Here is a 19,044-nt window from a genome sequence, read left to right on the forward strand (position 1 = left end):
TATAAGAGTTTATTACCATTTTATAAAATAAAAAACTTTGCCCAATATGTTTGAAAAATCTGAGAAAATTCAGATATTTTAAGATGGATAGAAGTTGAGATAATTTATCAGTGGCAGGTCTTTTAGTGGTGAAAGGAAAAGGAAATCTTTCTGCTCTGAAGGCACCCTGTTGCTGGAGGTGAACAGATTTACAAAATGATACTGAGCACCATAAATGGTAACATGTGGACACAGGTATAGGCTATACGTTAATTCTTTATTTATGTAAGAGAAAGCTCATGATGAAGACAAAGAAATGGAAGGCATTGTGGGTTTTAACATATATAGAATTAGAATATATAAAAACAGAAACATAAAGCATATGAGAGGGTATATGGAATTGTACTGTTTTAAGGGTCTTGCCACTATGAAGTGGTAAATAGTAGGTTTAATTAGAATGTAACCTATTAGGGATGTGTAGCATGATGGCTACAATAATCACTATTTAAAATAGTTATAACAGGGGCTTCCCTGGTGGCGCAGTGGTTGAGAGTCCACCTGCCGATGCAGGGGACACGGGTTCGTGCCCCGGTCTGGGAGGATCCCACATGCCACGGAGCAGCTGGGCCCGTGAGCCATGGCCACTGAGCCTGCACGTCCGGAGCCTGTGCTCTGCGGCGGGAGAGGCCACAGCAGTGAGAGGCCCGCGTACCACAAAAAAAAAAAAAAAAAAAAAGTTATAACAATGTAAATATTTATACACCCCTCAGAGCATCTAAATTATAAAGCAAATATTGGCAGACCTAAAGAGAGAAATACACAGCAATACAGTCATAGTGGGGACTGCAGTTATCCCCCCTTTCATCAATGGACAGATCACCCAGACAGAAATCAAGACGCAAACCTTGGAGTGAACTACACATTAGACCAGTTGGACCTAATGGACGTAACCTGATCATTCCACCCAACAGCAGCAAAACATACCTCTTCTAGGGCACAGAGCATTCACCAGGGTAGATCACATATTAGGTCCCAAACAAGTCTGGGCAAGTTTAAGAAGACTGAAATCGCATGAAGTATCTTTCCCACCCGTAATGATATGAAACTAGGCGCCAATAACGGCAGGAAGGCTGGAAAATTCTCAGTTATGTTGAGATTAACAGCAAACCACGAGGAGAGACTGTTAACATCCATAAATCTGGTTTTATTTAAAAGGATGTGTCTGTAAGATCTTTTATTTACTGAGGTATCGCCACTTTAAACTTTTTTTTTCTCTTAACTCCATTGATTAAGCTATACTTTTTAGGCCTCATGGTTAACAGAGGATTACTCTATAGGTTTCAGAAAATTTTAAGTTAGGGACTTCCTGGTGGCACAGTGGATAAGATTGCATGCTCCCAATGCAGGGGGCCTGGGTTCGATCCCTGGTCAGGGAACTAGATCCCACATGCATGCCGCAACTAAGAGTTCGCAGGTCACAACTAAGGAGCCTGCCTGCCACAGCGAAGACCTGGTGCAACCAAATAAATAAATCAATATTTTTTTAAAAAAAGAAAATTTAAAGTTATTGCTAAGTACTTTATTGCTCCTCCACTTTTACCTTTATGATTTAGTTGGTTCAGTACCACAACGTTTTGGAGATGTCAAAAGGGATTTCCACCTTTGATACACACCAGTAGTGATAAATAGCATTTGAAATTGGCGTAAAAGAAAGTTAAGAAGTTTCCCGTTAGGACTCACTTTGTTAATATCTACCTATAATTACTATCGTGCTCCTTTGAACAAAAATAAATTAACAACATTACTATGAAAATGATACTTGATCTTTCTCCAACTTTAACTTACCTATAGTGGCCTTAACTTCCTGAGACATAGAAAGCATTTGGAACATTTAGTAAAACATCATAATATAAGCAGCTACTATTTCTTGAGTGTTTACTAAGTCCAGGCACTGTGGTGAATGATTTCCCCACAGGGGCTTGTTTACTTCTCACACTGGCACAGTGGGGTTCATCTTATCCTCGTTTCATTTTTTCATTTCTTTTTTTTGGCCACGCTGTGCAGTATGTGGGATCTTGGTTTCCCGACCAGGCATCGAACCCATGCCCCCTTCAGTGGCAGCACAGAGTCTTAGCCACTGGACCGCTGGGGAGGTCCCTTATCCTCATTTTATAGATGAAGAAGTAAGTAAGAACAACTTAAAGTCACACAGCTACTAAGGTTCAGAGCCAAGATTCAAACCCAGGTCTTTTAAGATCTAAACCCAGACTTTTAACCTCTGAGTTAAAATACTCGAACCAATAAATGGTAAAATATCAATAGCTATGAACTCAACTGAGCATTTACTGTGTGTCAGGCACTGTTCTAAGCACTTTACATGTAGTAACTCGTTTGATCCTCACAACAATCATTTAACTTTTATCTTTAAGATAAAGAAACAGATTTGCCCAAAGACATATAGCTAGTAGGTGGCAGACCATGCACTCTTACCATGTTACCTCATTTATAGCAACCATTTATCGAGTGCTTGACAACATGCAAGCCATATGCCTGGTGCTTCCCATATAATTTCATTTAATCTGCACATCAACCCTATAAAATTTGTATTATGCTGAAGTGTAATATATACAAGTAACACTTTTAAAATAGTAAACACTGTAAGAAACAGCAATTATTCATGCATCTTGATGTCAGAATAGGTTGGTTAGTGTGTACAAAAATCTGAGTTTCTCTAATATGAGATAAATTTCAATGCTTAATACTGTTCTTCACAGAGAATTTTTTTTTCCTGTTCTTTAAATTTTTTCCTCTTTGATAGTCACAAGGTCGATATGAGATCATGCTGAGTCTGCAAAACATATTGAGTGGACTGGGAGCTGCTGCTACACCTTGCTACAGGGATGTTTATAAAGCTGCTAGATCCTGCTTAACAGATAGATCCATGGCCGTTCGTTGTGCTGCTGCAAAGGTAAAATAGTCTAATGAGTAGAATTTCTAAAAATTAATATAAAGACAACTAAATCAGTTTATCCCAGTGAAAACACTAGTAACAGCTACATGATCTTAGAGCTGCAACCTTGGTATTCAGATAGGACTATCTCATTTTAACATGAGGAGACTGAGGCCCTGAGAGTTATATGAATTTCCCAGGGTTCTTAAAGTGGTTAGCAGCACATTGTTGGAAGTGGGGAGTTCAAGTTACCAGACTCTTAAGTATTCCATCCATTCCACTGTGCTTCCTCTCTATAATTGTGTAAAATTTACATGTATGGTGTATGTTGTTTGAAAATGATTTGGTTTTATCATGCGTTCTTAACATAGTTGGTTAGATAGTAAAGTGTTTATGTTGGAATTATTCTCACAATTGCTTATAGCCAACAGATAGGTTCTACAGACATTTTTCATAGCCCACTGAATTAGAAATGGGTCTTTCTCCTACTCTTTGTGGACACGTTGCTTTGTATAGTGTAATTTTTATGACTTTTTAGTAAGTATTCACTTGTTGTCCCTACAATCATTATTTAGAGACTTTGGATTTGTGTATTATTTTTGCTAGATCTTGATAGTTCTGCAACTTATGTAGATCTGAACCTGACATTTATATTTTGTTTTTCATTAATTTCTTTTTTTCCCGATTGAACAGTGTCTCCTTGAACTTCAGAATGAGGCCGTCTTTATGTGGAGTACAGACCTGGACAGTGTGGCCACACTATGTTTTAAATCCTTTGAAGGCTCCAATTATGATGTGCGGATTTCAGTTTCAAAGCTACTAGGCACAGTGTTGGCCAAAGCTATAATTTCTAAACATCCAGGAGCAGGTAAATTCATGTAATTATTTTCATAATGTCTTCCATAATTTTTTCCCAGTTGATTTAAACAAACATATGTAGCATTACTGCTACCCATTATTACTTTTGAAAAGAGGCAGAATATCATATAAATTTTAGTTTGGAAACATGTCTATAAGTCCTAAGATTTCATTTTAAAACAATTCAGTGAAAGTTTGAGGAAAAAATTAAAAGAACTCTTAAATAAATGTGCTTTATTCAGTCATTGTCTTCCTCTACACCATGGCTTTTTTAAGTGAATTGTGGAGTGTTATCCAATAAGAGATATGATCTAATTCTTGAGAATTTTTTTTTTTAAGCAGCATGCATCTGATTACATACATTTGGCTTGCCATCTTCTAGATTGGTGTAAGGGAGCAATGATGTAAATAATTCCAAACAGCAGATACTTGAAATTTACTGTATTTGCACAATTTGTGTTTGTGTTTATTCCCTATTTATACACTCCTAGGCAGTGAGCAAGGATGGAGTATTTTTGAAAACAAAAGGGTTTGCCTGGGTTTAATCTACAGGGTTTATAAAACATCGGTGAATAATTAAAAACTTGCTTTATTATTCTGTCTCCAAAGAATAACAGTCTCACGCTAATGAAAATGTGATTGTTCTGTAGAACATTGCTCCTCAATATCTGCAAACCGAGAGTACTAGCATCACCTGGGAGCTCTTAAGAAGTGCAGAAACCCAGATGCCACCCAACTTACTAAATCGAATTCTCATTTTAACAAGATCCCCAGATACTTTGTATGCACATTAAAGTTTTAGAATCATTGCTCTAGAAATTGTTTATTGTGACATTAAGAAGTGTTCTGGTTTCTTCTAAGCCAGTGTTTCTCAACCAGAGCTGAGAGAGGACAGTGAGTACAGCATATCAGAATCACCTAGGAAGCATTAACAACTATATAGTCCCTTCATTCTCCAGTTGAGACCCACAAGTTTAAAATTTATAATAAATTTTTTTTTTAGGTTTTGGTTCTTCTAATCTTGTAATTCAGAGTTGTTCAGGGCATTTAAAAGGTTAAATCTTAAGCCATCTAAGAGATTGAAATTAGAAGAAGACATGTTTAATCAAACCCTCTTGAAAATGTGAATTGCTCATTTCCATAAATGTGTCATTAGCACTAGTACACAGTTGCAGTAAAAACAAGCAAAATACAGAATTGCCTAACAAATGTGAATAATATTTAAATGTATATCCTCCTAGAGTAGCACTAAACTAATAACAGCATTTTTGCAATCAGACTAAGCAAAGTGAAGAACCAGCTTCACCCACACTAAAAAATCTTTGGCCTAATCTTCTGTTAGGAATTCTGTCATCTTGCATCTGTAAGTTCTAGGCTTGTGTTATAATTAAGTTATTTTCAAACAACCAAAAAGTGATCTAGATGTCATAGTAGATTTTTTTAAAGTAGGAGACTAATAGTTAGCAACACAGTGCTTAATAATTTGGAAAAGAAATACAATGGAGGTTTGTACACTCAGCCACAATATTCGAAGATTATGAGGTACAGAACTGAAATGATTTTCCTAGTAAAATCAGCAGACTTCTAATAAATGGTATATTTTACCAAGGCATTTAAAAAGCAGGGATTGAGTATGACATTTTCCTAACATTGGCATAAGTTGCCAAGGATTTATGGAATCCTTTAAAGTTACTTCTTGACCATGAACCTCAAGTCGTACTATACGTCCCTCGTCCATTCACTGTCCCACTTTCCTAATTGACTGTTTTATACCTTTATCTTCTCCCATGTTACTTTCATTTGACGGCCTATCTTCCATAGGCTTCCCTACTAAATCTACCACCTTCCAGCATCTGTACTCATATACTCTGACTTTTCCACTGTTACTAAGATGAATTATCTCGTCTTCTATTAAAGCCATACGTTCAATATGTATTAGAGCTCATCCTCTCACCTGCTCGAGGACATAGCTCTAGGAAGTCTCCCCTCTCCTACATCAACTTTTCCTTCTCTATTGGATTATTCCCTATAAAAACATGTGCTTTTCCCCCTCTCATCTTAAAAAAAAGTTTTTTTTCTTGTATTTTACCTCCCCAGCCAGCTGGAGCCCCATTTCTCTTCCCTTTGCAGCAGAGTTCCTCAGAGGAGTTCTTGATACTCTGTTTTTAGTCTCTCTCTTCTTTCAAACACACTTCAGTTAGGATTTTCCCCCAGTTAACTCTTTTTTTATATATAAATTTATTTATTTATTTTTGTCTGCGTTGGGTCTTCGTTGCTGCACGTGGGCTTTCTCTAGTTGCGGCGAGCGGTGGCTACTCTTCGTTGCGGTGCGCAGGCTTCTCATTGTGGTGGCTTCTCTTGTTGTGGAGCATGTGCTCTAGGCACGCGGGCTTTAGTAGTTGTGGCCGGTGGGCTCATGGGCTCTAGGGTGCTGGCTCAGTAGTTCCGGCACACAGGCTTAGTTGCTCCGCAGCATGTGGGATCTTCCCGGACCAGGGCTTGAACCTGTGTCCCCTGCATTGGCAGGCGGATTCTTAAGCACCTCGCTTAAGGGAAGCCCCAGTTAACTCTTGAAAACTATTTTTGTTAAGGGCATCAATGACCTCCACGTTCATCAGTTATTCAATAAATAAACAAGCATTTATTGGGGGTTTATACAGGGCCACGATCTGTTCTGAGTGTGTAGGATGTGTTATTGAACAAAACAGATTAGAAGCCCCTGCCCTTTGGCACTTGCGTTCTAATGTTTAGCCATGCTAAGCCAGGGGGCAGTTCTCAGTTGTCTTACTTAACCTTTCAGCAACATTTAACTCAGTTGATCTTCCTCCTCATTCTCTTTTCACTTGCCTTTTAGGACCTCACGCTCCCTTGGTTTTCTTTCTTTCTAGAAGTTTCTGTTCAGTCTTTGATGATTTCCTGTCTTCTTATAGGAGACACCCATCACCTAGTCCTTGGTCTTCTGCTCTTTACGTAGGCTCACTCTAGATGATCTTACCCAATCTCATGGCTTAAATACCATCTATATATCAGGGATTCCTTGATTTATGTCTTTAGCCCACACTTCTCTCCTGGACGCCAAACTCTCATATCTAGCTGCCCATTTGACATCTCTGTTTGGATGTCTATTTAATGTTTCAAATTAACTTGTCCTAAGTGAATGCTTGATCTCCCCTCCCCCCATGTACACATACCTGCTCTCCTTGCAGTCGCAGTCTTGCTAATCTAAGTTGATGATGGCTCTGTCCCTGCAGTTGTTCAAACCACAGTTTGTAAAGTCACCCTTGAATCTTCTCTCTCACAGTCAGTAACTATTCTACCTAACAATATTAAAACATATCTACAGTTGGGACTCCTTGGAGAAGTGGCTCATGGGGTCGGGGCAAGGAAAGTCTGAGGATGAGCCTGGAGCGTCTTGTGCCAGAAAGTGAGGAGCTTCCACTGGCCAGCTTTCTGAAGAAAAGCTGGCCAAATCCAGGATAGTATTAGAATTAATAATGATAGAAATGGATTATAACCTGTTAAAGAAAAAAGGAGGGCTTCCCTGGTGGCGCAGTGGTTAAGAATCCGCCTGCCAATGCAGGGGACCCGGCTTCGAGCCCTGGTCCGGGAAGATCCCACATGCCGCGGAGCAACTAAGCCCCTGTGCTACAACTACTGAGCCTGCGCTCTAGAGCCCACAAGCCACAACTACTGAGCCCACGCACCTAGAGCCCGTGTTCCACAACAAGAGAAGCTACCGCAATGAGAAGCCCACGCACCACAAGGAAGAGTAGCTCCCGCTCACCACAACTAGAGAAAGCCCACACGCAGCAACGAAGACCCAACGCAGCCAAAAATAAATAAATAAATTTATTTTTAAAAAAAAAGTGTCACCACAGAGGTGGCATAGTGATTACAAATGGAAAAATATTTTACAGTGGACAAGACTGGAAGACACCTTATTCAGGTGTTCAAAGATAATATTGCCAATGTAGGGACAGATTGACACCAAGCCTGACATTTCTTTTTGATGTTATGCATTAAGAAGGCTTACAGCATTACTTAGTGTAGTTCTCTTGAGGAAAAACTCAAATTGAGGGCTTTTCTACAACTACAACTAGCCATATATGTACTCTTCAAAAATGAGAAAGTGATAAGGAAGATATGGAGTCTAGGGTACATACGAGTTTATTTTACTATTCTTGCAGCTCTTTTGTAATTTTGAAATTTTTTTCTAGTAAATTTTAAAAATATGTAAGTATGTATACCCCGATTTCTATCGTATCTACCTTGATCTAAGCCACCATCACCTCTTGCTTGAATTACTAAATTGCTCCTAATGGTTTTCTCTACTTCTGCCTTCGCCCCTCTACAGTCTCCTCTCAGCACAGAAGCAGAGTGACAGATTATATCACTCCTTTGCTCAAGGTTCTCCACTGGCACCTCACTTTACTCACCTCCTTATTATAATGATCGACAAGGTCCTATATCTTCTGCTCTTGCACCATCCTTACACTTTGGTCCGTCTGCTACCAGAGCCCTCCGCTGAACTCACTACACATAAAAGATACCTGCTTTATATTTTGCATGGCTTTTAATCACTGTCTAACATACTATATACTTAGTCCTTTGTTATGTTTATTGTTGTCTCTCCTTTTTAGAATTTATGATCCGCAAGAGCATGGATTTTGTACTATTCACTTATATTTCTCTTCCACGTGCCAATATAGATTTTTATCTGTTTCATCTTCAGGCTGAGGAGTATATTTTTTGTTCATGACTTGGATTAACAGAAGTTTATTTTTCCACTATTTATGACTTAAGTCAATAATGAGGATCAGAGCTTGTGACCAACATTTTTCAGAAGAATGAAAGGGCGAAAATGGGTTCTTTTTTTAAAGGAGATGTTATTCCCTAGATATTCACAGGGAGAAACTCAGCTATGTCAAACTGAAGACAAATTTAAAACATTCTGCCTAACTAAGCTCTTAATTATTGCAGCCTAAGGGTTGACTGGGCAGTTTTAGTAATATTTAGCTTTGCTTTCTTCAGAGACTGAGGATGTAACAAAAGTTGTACTTGCAGTTGAGAATTTTTAGAAAACAGGCCATGGTGGTTACTTTATGTAAGTTTCATTAAGAGTTGTAGAGCATTTAGAAAGATAAAATTGTGATTTTGGCCTTTTTAGTATTTCAAAAGAATTTTCAAAGTTTTGTATAGCATTCTCACTCAAGGAGAACTAGGGCCGTTTATTTATGTTTTCCCTTGTTTAACTTGAGGACAAGAGAGCAGTAGGTCATAATCTCAAAGTGGCATAGACTCTAAGATGTCATTGACATGATACATCAGAGTCCATTATGATTTGACCTCCGAACCGTCGTGTGACTTTATGTTTTAGTGTGTGTAATGTCCTGTAAATTTTGCCTTTTGTTTGGATTTTTAGTTTATTTTTGTTTCTGTTAACATACTGTTCAATATCATGCAAACCAAGATCACTCATTAAAATTTAGTCTGTAAAATAGAATCACATGTTTTGTTTTGTTCTTTGTTATAGCAGCCTCACGTCAAAGCGTTCGCAGAGTATCTCTGGAGGAAGTTCTGGAATTACTAGGAACAGGGTTTCTACGTGGGAGTTCAGGATTTCTTCGAGCCAGTGGAGATATGCTGAAAGGAACCAGTTCAGTCAGTAGGGATGTCCGAGTTGGAGTTACTCAGGTTAGAATCACAAATCAGTATCTAAATGTAATTCTCACTGGCCTATAGTGAAAGTTTTAGTATCTGACTCCAGGTGGAAGTGATACTGTGCAAGGTCATCACTTATGCTCTCATGTTTATAAATAGATGGGGTGAGGCCAAGACGCTTTATAAAAAACTAGATTACAAGAGAACCTTATTTATACAAAGCCAACTAAATAGGCTATTACCCACAATGTGTTTTCAGTTCGTAATGATGGGAGACTATTGTTTATTTCCTTTGAAACATAAACAACATCTTTTTGTTTGTTTCTAGGCCTTGGGCTTCCATGTGTCTTGCGGTTTAACATGTTTTCCATTGTGTTTGTGTGTGCTTATACAGTTCTGATTTAAGCTTTTAGGTACATAATATTTGGCATGGGCAATATTATATTTCTGTTTTATATGGTTTCTACTTCAAAATAAAGATTACAGCATGTAATCTACTTAAGTGCTTAAATTCTTGGTCCTAAACAAAACTTAAAAAGCTAAACCTTGGGAAGAGGGTCTTAGAATAAGGCAATATAGAGGTCTTTGCATTCTTTCTTTGAACTATCTTGTTTTCTAAATGCCATTATGGTTCAAAGCAAACATGTTTTTTTTTAAATTCACATATACATCCTCATTATTTTATACTGTATGATATTAGATTTCATGAAAATATAAGACGTCCCAGTATAATTGTAAACTGTGTATTTTAAGAAAACAGATTACATAAGAAAACTACTGTCGGTATCGCTGGAGCAAGCCAGACCATTAACATTCATGGAAATAAAGAGCAGTGATTCGTCACCATAAACTTTCTTTTCTGGTTTCTAGAACTGAATTCCCTTAGAGTTATGGTATTAGACCATAGTTCATTCTTACACTGTGTTCATATGTTTGATTTGGGTTTTCTTGTTCAGAATGTTAAAGACCTTAGGGACTTCCCTGGTGGTCCAGTGGTTAAGACTCCGGGCTTCCACTGTAGGGGGCATGGGTTCGATCCCTGTTTGGGGAACTAAGATCCCACATGCTGCTCAGCGTGTGGCCAAAAAATTGAAGGAAAAAAACCCAACACAGAATGTTAAAGAGTTTGAATGCTTTGTTTGGAGAAGTCACAGGCACATTTTACTTATTAGCTAGCTATGCTGGCTATCCTGAAACTTTGTAGTCTGACCAAAATAAAACAGGCAGCATAAATGAAACCTCAGTTGAAAGACTGCGTACTTCAATTTTGGCTTAACAAACAGAAAAACAGTACTACATTTATATAGCTAAGGTGGCTATATAAATGAGGAAAGGCTAAAAAGAAATGTTAATAAATTCTGCATATTTCATGGAAGAGAAAACATTAATATAGAATTGAAATTACTTCATTTTGAAGATAAAACTCTTTTCTTTTTTAGGCTTACGTGGTGTTTGTTTCAACACTAGGAGGAGCATGGCTAGAGAAAAATTTTGCTGCCTTTCTTTCTCATACCCTAAGCCTGGTTTCACAGTCACACCCTAAGGCCGCCCAAACTCAGATTGACGCTGTCTGCAGTCGCCGTTGTGTTTCATTTATCCTTCGAGCTACTGTTGGAGGTCTTCTTGGAGAAAAGGCTCAGATTGCTGCTGCCAAGGATATTTGCCAGGCTATCTGGAAGTTAAAGAAAGTTATGGGTATGGATCTTCTAAGAGAGTCTGTTTTAACAGTGCTAAAGGGATTGTCCTTTCGGAAAAGCTGGACTGGTATATAATTATATTAATACCCAAAAAACACTTTTATAATACAGGTCAGTTGTTTCAGAGTAAAGCAGTCTATATATAGATGAGACATAAATTATCTACCTTGATAAGAACTATTATATATATATGTACTGATCTTAAAGGCTGGTGGATAGTAGTTCCTCAGAATTCATAATCTTCCTATAGAAGTTAAGATACATTGTCTTTGAAACAATTAGTTCATCTCAGTTCTTGTACTGTCCTAAGTCTACTCTGCTTATCTTGAGTATTGATAAAATTGGAGTTCTCCCTTTCAGTGCCACTTGCTAAAAGAGTAATAAGGCGTCTCTGATCAGGTTGCTTGAACTAAATTGGTTATGTTAGTTTAATTCTTTCTCTGTAGATGCAAGTCCCCATTTTAGTATTTTAGTTACTGCCTCAAGGGTTCCGCATATATCAAGCGGAAGTATTAATTTTTACCTTCATATGTTTCTGCTCCTAGTACCTACCCTCTGTAATAAGTTTTAATAAAACAGTGATGTCTGGTTAATTCTTATACTTCTGTCAGATGCTGTAATGAGTGACGGTAATCTGGAAACCCGGCTTGGCTCCGCAGATGTAGCAGCCAGCCAGCATATGTTGGTATGTGCTTTACAAGAACTTGGAAATCTCATACACAGTCTCGGCACCACAGCTGCACCTTTGCTACAGGATTCAAGTGCAGGTATCTGTTGTTTGTGACTAGTATGAATACTTTGTTTTTACTTTTGCTTTAGACAACTTTTCTCCAAGGAAGAAAAGCTCCCTCATATAGCTCATTTATTATAGATTCCACTATAGATTTATTAGAGTTGTTTTATGAAATATAGATAATCAAGATTTTTAAAGGTATGTTTTTTTGTTTTTGTTTTTTTTCTTTTGCTTTTGTAACTAAAGATGGTTCTCTAGGTCTCTCTCTATCTCCAACCCCCTGTCTGGAGATATTTAAGATAACACAGAAAAATGGAGAAGTAAACCTGAACTCGTATCTCTCATCTGCAGTGAAAGTATTAGTTTCTGTATGGTACAAGTAATTTACTTCCTTAAAGGTCTTTTCAGGCATTCTCTTTTCTTTCTCTCTTTGAAAATTATTTAATCACTTTGAGAGATAATTCACATACCATAAAGTTCACCCTTTTAAAGTATACAATTCAGTGGTTTTGGTATACTCACAGAGTTGTGCAAACTCTACCACTATCTAATTGCAGAATGTTTTCTTCACCCCAAGAAGTCCTACACCCACTAGCAGTCATTTCCCCTCCCCCCGGCCCTGATAACCACTAATCTATTTTCTGTCTCTATGAATTTGTCTATTCTGGACAAGATTTAATATAAATGGAGTCCATACAGCATGTGGCCTTTTGTGACTGGCTTACTTAATTACTTTTTAAAATCATCTTTAATGGCTTTTGTGCTACACAATTCCTGCTGACTGAAGCTTACATTATATTCGGTTTGTAACCTATTTTTCCTAGGGCATATATTGTTTAAGTAGCAGTTGACGTGAACTGTTAACATGTTTTGATGAAGGTATATGTTGAATTATAGCAAATGTAGACTTTTTTTTCTTACTGGTAGTGGCACTTCACTGTCTGCATAGTGGCTTAGTAGCCCACTGGGGATCTAGTGAAGCCTTGATTTTCTTCAACATTTTGTTCTCAGGTTAAGAGAAATATGGTACATAGGGAGAATACTGATTATGTAGAGAAATGTGCCAGAAACGATTTAAAAGAAAAGGAGGATGAAGCAACAAGATGTGACATTTCTTCTCAAGATGTTTTTGTTATTTATTGAAAATTTTTTTTGTATTGGTAATTTTTAATTCCTAGTACCAAATTAATGATCTCAAGATAAAGTAAGCAGAACATTGGCTTATTTAGGAAATAAAAATTTCCTTTGTCTCCTGACTTAATTTAAGCCAATTTTCATGAGATATATTGGTAGAAGTAACTCTTGGGTACAAAAAAATTATTTATAATTGTGTATCACTTAATATTTTAAATTCTGATTTGGCTTTTGATAAAGATAATATATTTCATATCTATGTGGTTGCTTACTCTTTTGACTGTTTGATGACTGAGTTTTATCTGTGTAGCTGAGTCATCATTTGTTTATTCTGTCCTTCTAGGCGTCCTTGACAATGTCATTTCAGTTACTCTTCATCCTAGCATTTCTGTTCGACTAGCAGCTGCCTGGTGTCTACACTGCATTGCTGTGGCATTACCCTCCTACCTAACACCTCTCTTAGACCGTTGCCTTGAAAGGCTTACTGTGCTTAAGTCTTCACCTGAAGCAGTGACTGGCTTTAGTTTTGCAGTGGCAGCTCTGCTGGGAGCAGTGAAACATTGTCCTTTAGGAATTCCTCACGGAAAGGGCAAGGTAATGATTTCATTCTTCGCATATGACAGTGACATTTCAAGTTTTTCTTAAAAACATCATTGTCTTCTTGTGTATCACCCAGTAAAGAACCATGCAGGACAAATTTCTGAGCTGTCAGCTAATACTGCTACTTAAGTGTTAAGTATCATCAAAGTAATTACTGTGAAAAACCAAGGGACGGTTAAAAATTTTGTATCTACACTTAAAGAGGAGTTGCTTTCTCTGCTTTTTGTTAGAAATATCTCCAGTTAGTAACAGATTTTGTTCCTGAAGGCTTTTTTTTTTTTCCCATACATTCAGCTCTGCCATAGAAGTACATTTTAAAATTGCATTGTAAAGGACAAATAGAGCTTCAAAAGAAATCTTAAACTTCATTTAATAATTTTATAGTTAGTGGTATTCTTGGTGGTATTATTCTGGAATTAGTTTACATACCTGGTAAGATGAAGTAGATAATGAATGTTCTTAGGAGCCAAGATTTTCCATTAAAAAAAAAAAAAGCTACCGTTGTAGAATCAGGAAAATTAAGTAAAAGGCCCATATGTTAAACTTAAATTGAAAATATTAGTATGAGTGTTTAATTTCCTTTCACACTGTCCAGACATAAAAGCAATGGCAACCCAGTAGCAGGAAACACCCCTAGTGCCCAGATTATGGCCCTAAATACCATTTCCAACCGAAAAGGAATTAGGGCCCCTTGGAGGAATGGCTGGTTCTAGATCTGGGACAGGAAATGCACAGTATAAGCCTGGAATATCTTGTCATACTGGAAAGGAGGGAAGTCATCAGAGACTGTGTTCATTTTAAAAGGATGCAAGAGATAACTTTAGACTCTCCCCCGACCAAAGAGGGGATAATGTGTGCATCCAAAAAAATAATGATAACAATGGATAGAAACATAGTAAATATATAAAACACCAGGAGCTCATAATGATGACAGATTGCTTTGCTACTGAAAAATAATGGCTTTTGAGTGTAGCACTTCCAGAAAGATAAACGATACAGAACCTAGAAAGTAAATAACCCAGTTTTAATGTACAAAGAATTGTAAAGAGAACAAAAGAAATTTTGTTAATCAAATATAAAACACACACACACACAAATATATATATATAAAAAACACAAAATTGGCAAAGCGTGGTGTGGGAATTTTGTTTCTTTTTGAATAGGAATTGTCAGTTGTCAGAGAATATTGTTTGACAGTGAAAAGCCCTCATAATCTGGGCCTCACGCACATAAGAACTTTTTAAAAAATCACCATTGTTCCTTTCCTTTTTCTTGTCCCTCCACGTCATTATTAATGAATATTATGGTATATTCTCTGCAGTTTAGTCTTTGCAGACAAATACACCGTTACTTCAAAAATTCTTAAATTATCTTGAATATTGCCAATGCCTTTGGGATAAGGTGATCGGCAACTTCGGGAGGTGATGTTATTCAGTTAAATTTATTATTTTAGTTGTATTCTAAACTAACACATCACATCTTGCTAATCAAAGAATTGCCATTGCGTGTATTAATTACATTTAATGTCCTCAGATCTTATTAATTTAGGCAGACAGGCTTGGTTTGTTTTGTCCCCACCGTTTTTAAAGGGTGGGGGACAAGTAGAGGCTGCAAGCAGTCCTAAGTTAGTAGTAAGTTGGTTGGTTGTTTAAAAATATGCTAGCCTTCCTCTTTAGAAAAGGTATGTGCCAACTCACAATATTTGCTGCTCTTCTAGAGGTGATTGGTTACAGAGATGTTTTCTTAGACATGTTAGATGCCTGTCGGCATTTGCACTCTATAAGCATGCATTATCCATAAAGGTGAAATATCTAGTTTTTCCTCTGTGTTGTTTTAGAACTATTTCTTAGACTTTTAAAATATAACATTTTAATTAATCCCCCTTTACTGTGAAGCTACTTCATTATGCGATTAGTGAGTACTTTTAACTGTGGTTATATAGTATATTGCCTCGGGAAAGACTATTATCAGCCACTCAGGTATCAAAGTAGTGTGCAAAATTTTAAAAGGAGAGAGTCCTGTAATGAAACTTCCTCTGGTAATTACAGATCTATGAAAATGGTGGCTTAAAACTAAAAGTAAGTTCAAATTTTATATAGCGAAACTTGAACGGTTGTACAATGTTGTCACATATACTCCACAAAGAATTATAGGGTTGCTGTGTACAACCTAATATACCTATTGTATACCTATTACACAACCTATAATTTATCCTTGAAAAGTTACTTTTTTTAGTTTCACGTACGACATTGTCCTATGGTATAGTCTATGTGAATGACAGTCTTTTATCATGGATATTTATTATGTGTAAGAGTTAATTTTTCAAGAGATTGTTATAATTAGTTGCCGTCATTTGTCCAGTAACCTATAAACTGATATACTTTTTTTTTTTTTACCTTGTTCTTCTATACGTCAATAGATTATTATGACATTAGCAGAGGATTTGCTATGTTCTGCTGCTCAAAACAGTCGCCTTTCAGCTCAGCGCACACAAGCTGGATGGTTGTTGATTGCTGCCCTGATGACCTTAGGTAAGTCTTGTGGAGGGTTTACATAACTACAGACTGCTTGGTGTTTTCTGAGCATAAATATTCTAATGTATGATTTGACAAGAGTAACTTAATATATACCAGAATTTAAATATCCACATAAACGTTTTTCTCCTAGCAGTCACCTTAGGAAGCCATATACTTATTTACTCCAATCCTTAGAATGTTTTCAGATGTCTTTATTTGAAATTCTCTTCAAGACCAATTTATGAACCTTAAGTAGGATAAGCCAATTTGATCAACTTTCACGCTAAACTCTGAATGAGTCTGGCTTTTCCCAAAATCATTCCCATCTATCTTCAGAAAAAAAATTTTCTACAGTATAAGGATAGGCAAGAGAACATGCGATAGCCCATGAATCCAATTCTGTAATTGTTCTGAGAATTTGGTCACACTAATAAGGTAGTTACGGGCTTCCCTGGTGGCGCAGTGGTTGAGAGTCCGCCTGCCGATGCAGGGGACACGGGTTCGTGCCCCGGTCTGGGAAGATCCCACATGCCATGGAGCGGCTGGGCCCGTGAGCCATGGCCGCTGAGCCTGCGCGTCCGGAGCCTGTGCTCCTCAACGGGAGAGGCCACAACAGTGAGAGGCCCGCGTACTGCAAAAAAAAAATAAATAAATAAAGTAGTTACATTGACGGGGATAAGGCATGTTTAAATTATATTTATTAAATTTAAATTATTATTTATTAGCGTAATTATTTTATGATCATGACTATTATATTTACATCCTGTAACTTTAAAACTCTATTTTATTACTTTATAAAAGCTATACTTTTAAGTCTCTTTGTATAGTTGTGTGGTTTACTGCTAGGATATGAAACTAATTGGATTTGACCAATAAATCATTTTGACACCTCTGAAGTAATTTGATCTAAAAGGAGCTTAATTAAAATAAACAATCATAAATGAAGAGCCACTTTAAGTAATGTTTTTGAGATGATTAAAGAAATTTATTGGACTAGATCTGAGTTCAACCTATGGGCCAAATCTGGCTTGCCACCTGTTTTATACAGCCTGTGAGCTAATAATGGTTTTTATGTTTTTAATGGTTTAAAAACAAAAAGGATATTTTGTGATACATGAGAAATATATGAAAGTCAGTTTTCAGTGTGCATAAATAAACTTTTTATTAGAGTACAACTATAATTATTTGTTTACATATTGTCTGTAGCCTTTAGGCAGTGCAGTGGCAGAATTGAGTAATTGCAATAGAGACAGTATGGCTTTCAAAGCCAAAAATATTTATTGCATGGGCCTTAATAGAAAATGTTTGTTGGCCCCTGGCATAGATCATGATTTCACAATGTGATGGGAATAAAGTGGTCAAGATTTTATTTGCTTTTGGCTAGGTGTTTCATGCCTGCTGTATTGATATTCTTGGTTAATTAAAGGGGAAGATAAACTACTTAATAAATGGCAATATTTTAATGAACAAAAGCTTTCAAAACAGGGTAATCCCATTGGAAGAAGAGTACAAGAGATCCTTTCTCCTTTATAAAAGAGATTAGTACATCATGTTTTAATGCACATTCATATTCAATATACCAAAAAGGAATAAAAATTAAGTTGATGTTTTATTTAATTTGCTGTTTTCTTGGGCTTTTTTTTCTTAATGCATGATTCTTTCACTTTATTATCAATTTTTAGAATGTGTTACTGGTTGCTAGTAATTTGCAAAGGGTATCAGTGAGGTTTTGCTTTTAGATATCTTTATAAACTCATAGATTTTTATATGTTTATATGTTTCAGTTGAATGCAGTCATTATTTTTTTTTGACATCTTTATTGGAGTATAATTGCTTTACAATATTATGTTAGTTTTTGCTGTATAACAAAGTGAATCAGCTGTACATATACATATATCCCCATATCCCCTCCCTCTTGTGTCTCCCTCCCACCCTCCCTATCCCACCCCTCTAGGTGGTCACAAAGCACAGAGCTGATCTCCCTGTGCTATCCGGCTGCTTCCCACTAGCTATCTGTTTTACATTTGGTAGTGTATATATGTCAGTGCTACTCTCTCACTTCATCCCAGCTTACCCTTCCCCCTCCCTGTGTCCTCAAGTCCATTCTCTATGTCTGCATCTTTATTCCTGTCCTGCCCCTGTGTTAGCATACTTTCTCTTTCTGACTTAACTTCACTCTGTATGACAGAATCTAGATCCATCCACCTCACTACAAATAACTCAATTTCATTTCTTTTTATGGCTGAGTAATATTCCATTGTGTATAAGTGCCACATCTTCTTTATCCATTCATCTGTCGATGGACACTTAGGTTGTTTCCATGTCCTGGCTATTGTAAATAGTGCTGCAGTAAACACTGGGCTGCATGTGTCTTTTTGAATTATGGTTTTCTCAGGGTATATGCCCAGTAGTGGGATTGCTGGGTCGTATGGTAGTTCTATGTTTAGTTTTTTGAGGACCCTCCATACTGTTCTCCATAGTGGCTGTATCAATTTACATTCCCACCAACAACATTGCAGTCATTATGCTTTGATCTTCAAATTGTTTCATCTTTAGTCATTGGGAGCCCCTAGTAGTTGGTTCATATGAAACTAGTGTTCTTTGATAACATCTTTATTTTTGGCATGACAAGATGTCCCAGCTTTTACATCATAATTTCTGCCTTAGAATGAGGGGCAGTTAGATACAAAATTCTAGAAATGACTTACTTCCAAGGAGTGGGATGTTAGGGGGAGGGGATCAGAGAGGACCCTGGTCAGAAGGCACCTAGGAGATTGGCATAGTTGTATATATTTAACTGTGATTAAAGTTATGTATATGTATTTTAAAAAAAATAATAATTTCTGCCTCAGCTTGCAACCAGTCAGTTCTCCAAGGAGCTCTGATTATATTTTGTGGGAAATGGAATTTAGATGA

At 37.0% G+C, this 19,044-nt stretch overlaps 1 protein-coding gene across 8 annotated transcripts in view; it reads left to right on the forward strand.

Moving 5' to 3' along the window:
* The window catches only part of HEATR5A (HEAT repeat containing 5A), a 112,028-nt gene that overhangs the window by 22,993 nt on the left and 69,991 nt on the right, over window positions 1–19,044 (forward strand). For 7 of the 8 annotated variants that reach the window (XM_067738113.1, XM_067738156.1, XM_067738165.1 and 4 more), the window contains 7 exons: window positions 2,798–2,947; window positions 3,623–3,797; window positions 9,321–9,481; window positions 10,888–11,143; window positions 11,757–11,912; window positions 13,356–13,606; window positions 16,032–16,143. In XM_067738113.1, the coding sequence (XP_067594214.1) occupies window positions 2,798–2,947; window positions 3,623–3,797; window positions 9,321–9,481; window positions 10,888–11,143; window positions 11,757–11,912; window positions 13,356–13,606; window positions 16,032–16,143 (1,261 nt within the window). The remainder of the gene's footprint in view (window positions 1–2,797; window positions 2,948–3,622; window positions 3,798–9,320; window positions 9,482–10,887; window positions 11,144–11,756; window positions 11,913–13,355; window positions 13,607–16,031; window positions 16,144–19,044) is intronic. The other variant, XM_067738153.1, reaches the window with a different exon arrangement.

The sequence above is a fragment of the Pseudorca crassidens genome, chromosome 1 (assembly GCF_039906515.1).
Source record: "Pseudorca crassidens isolate mPseCra1 chromosome 1, mPseCra1.hap1, whole genome shotgun sequence".
NCBI classification, from domain to species: domain Eukaryota; kingdom Metazoa; phylum Chordata; class Mammalia; order Artiodactyla; family Delphinidae; genus Pseudorca; species Pseudorca crassidens.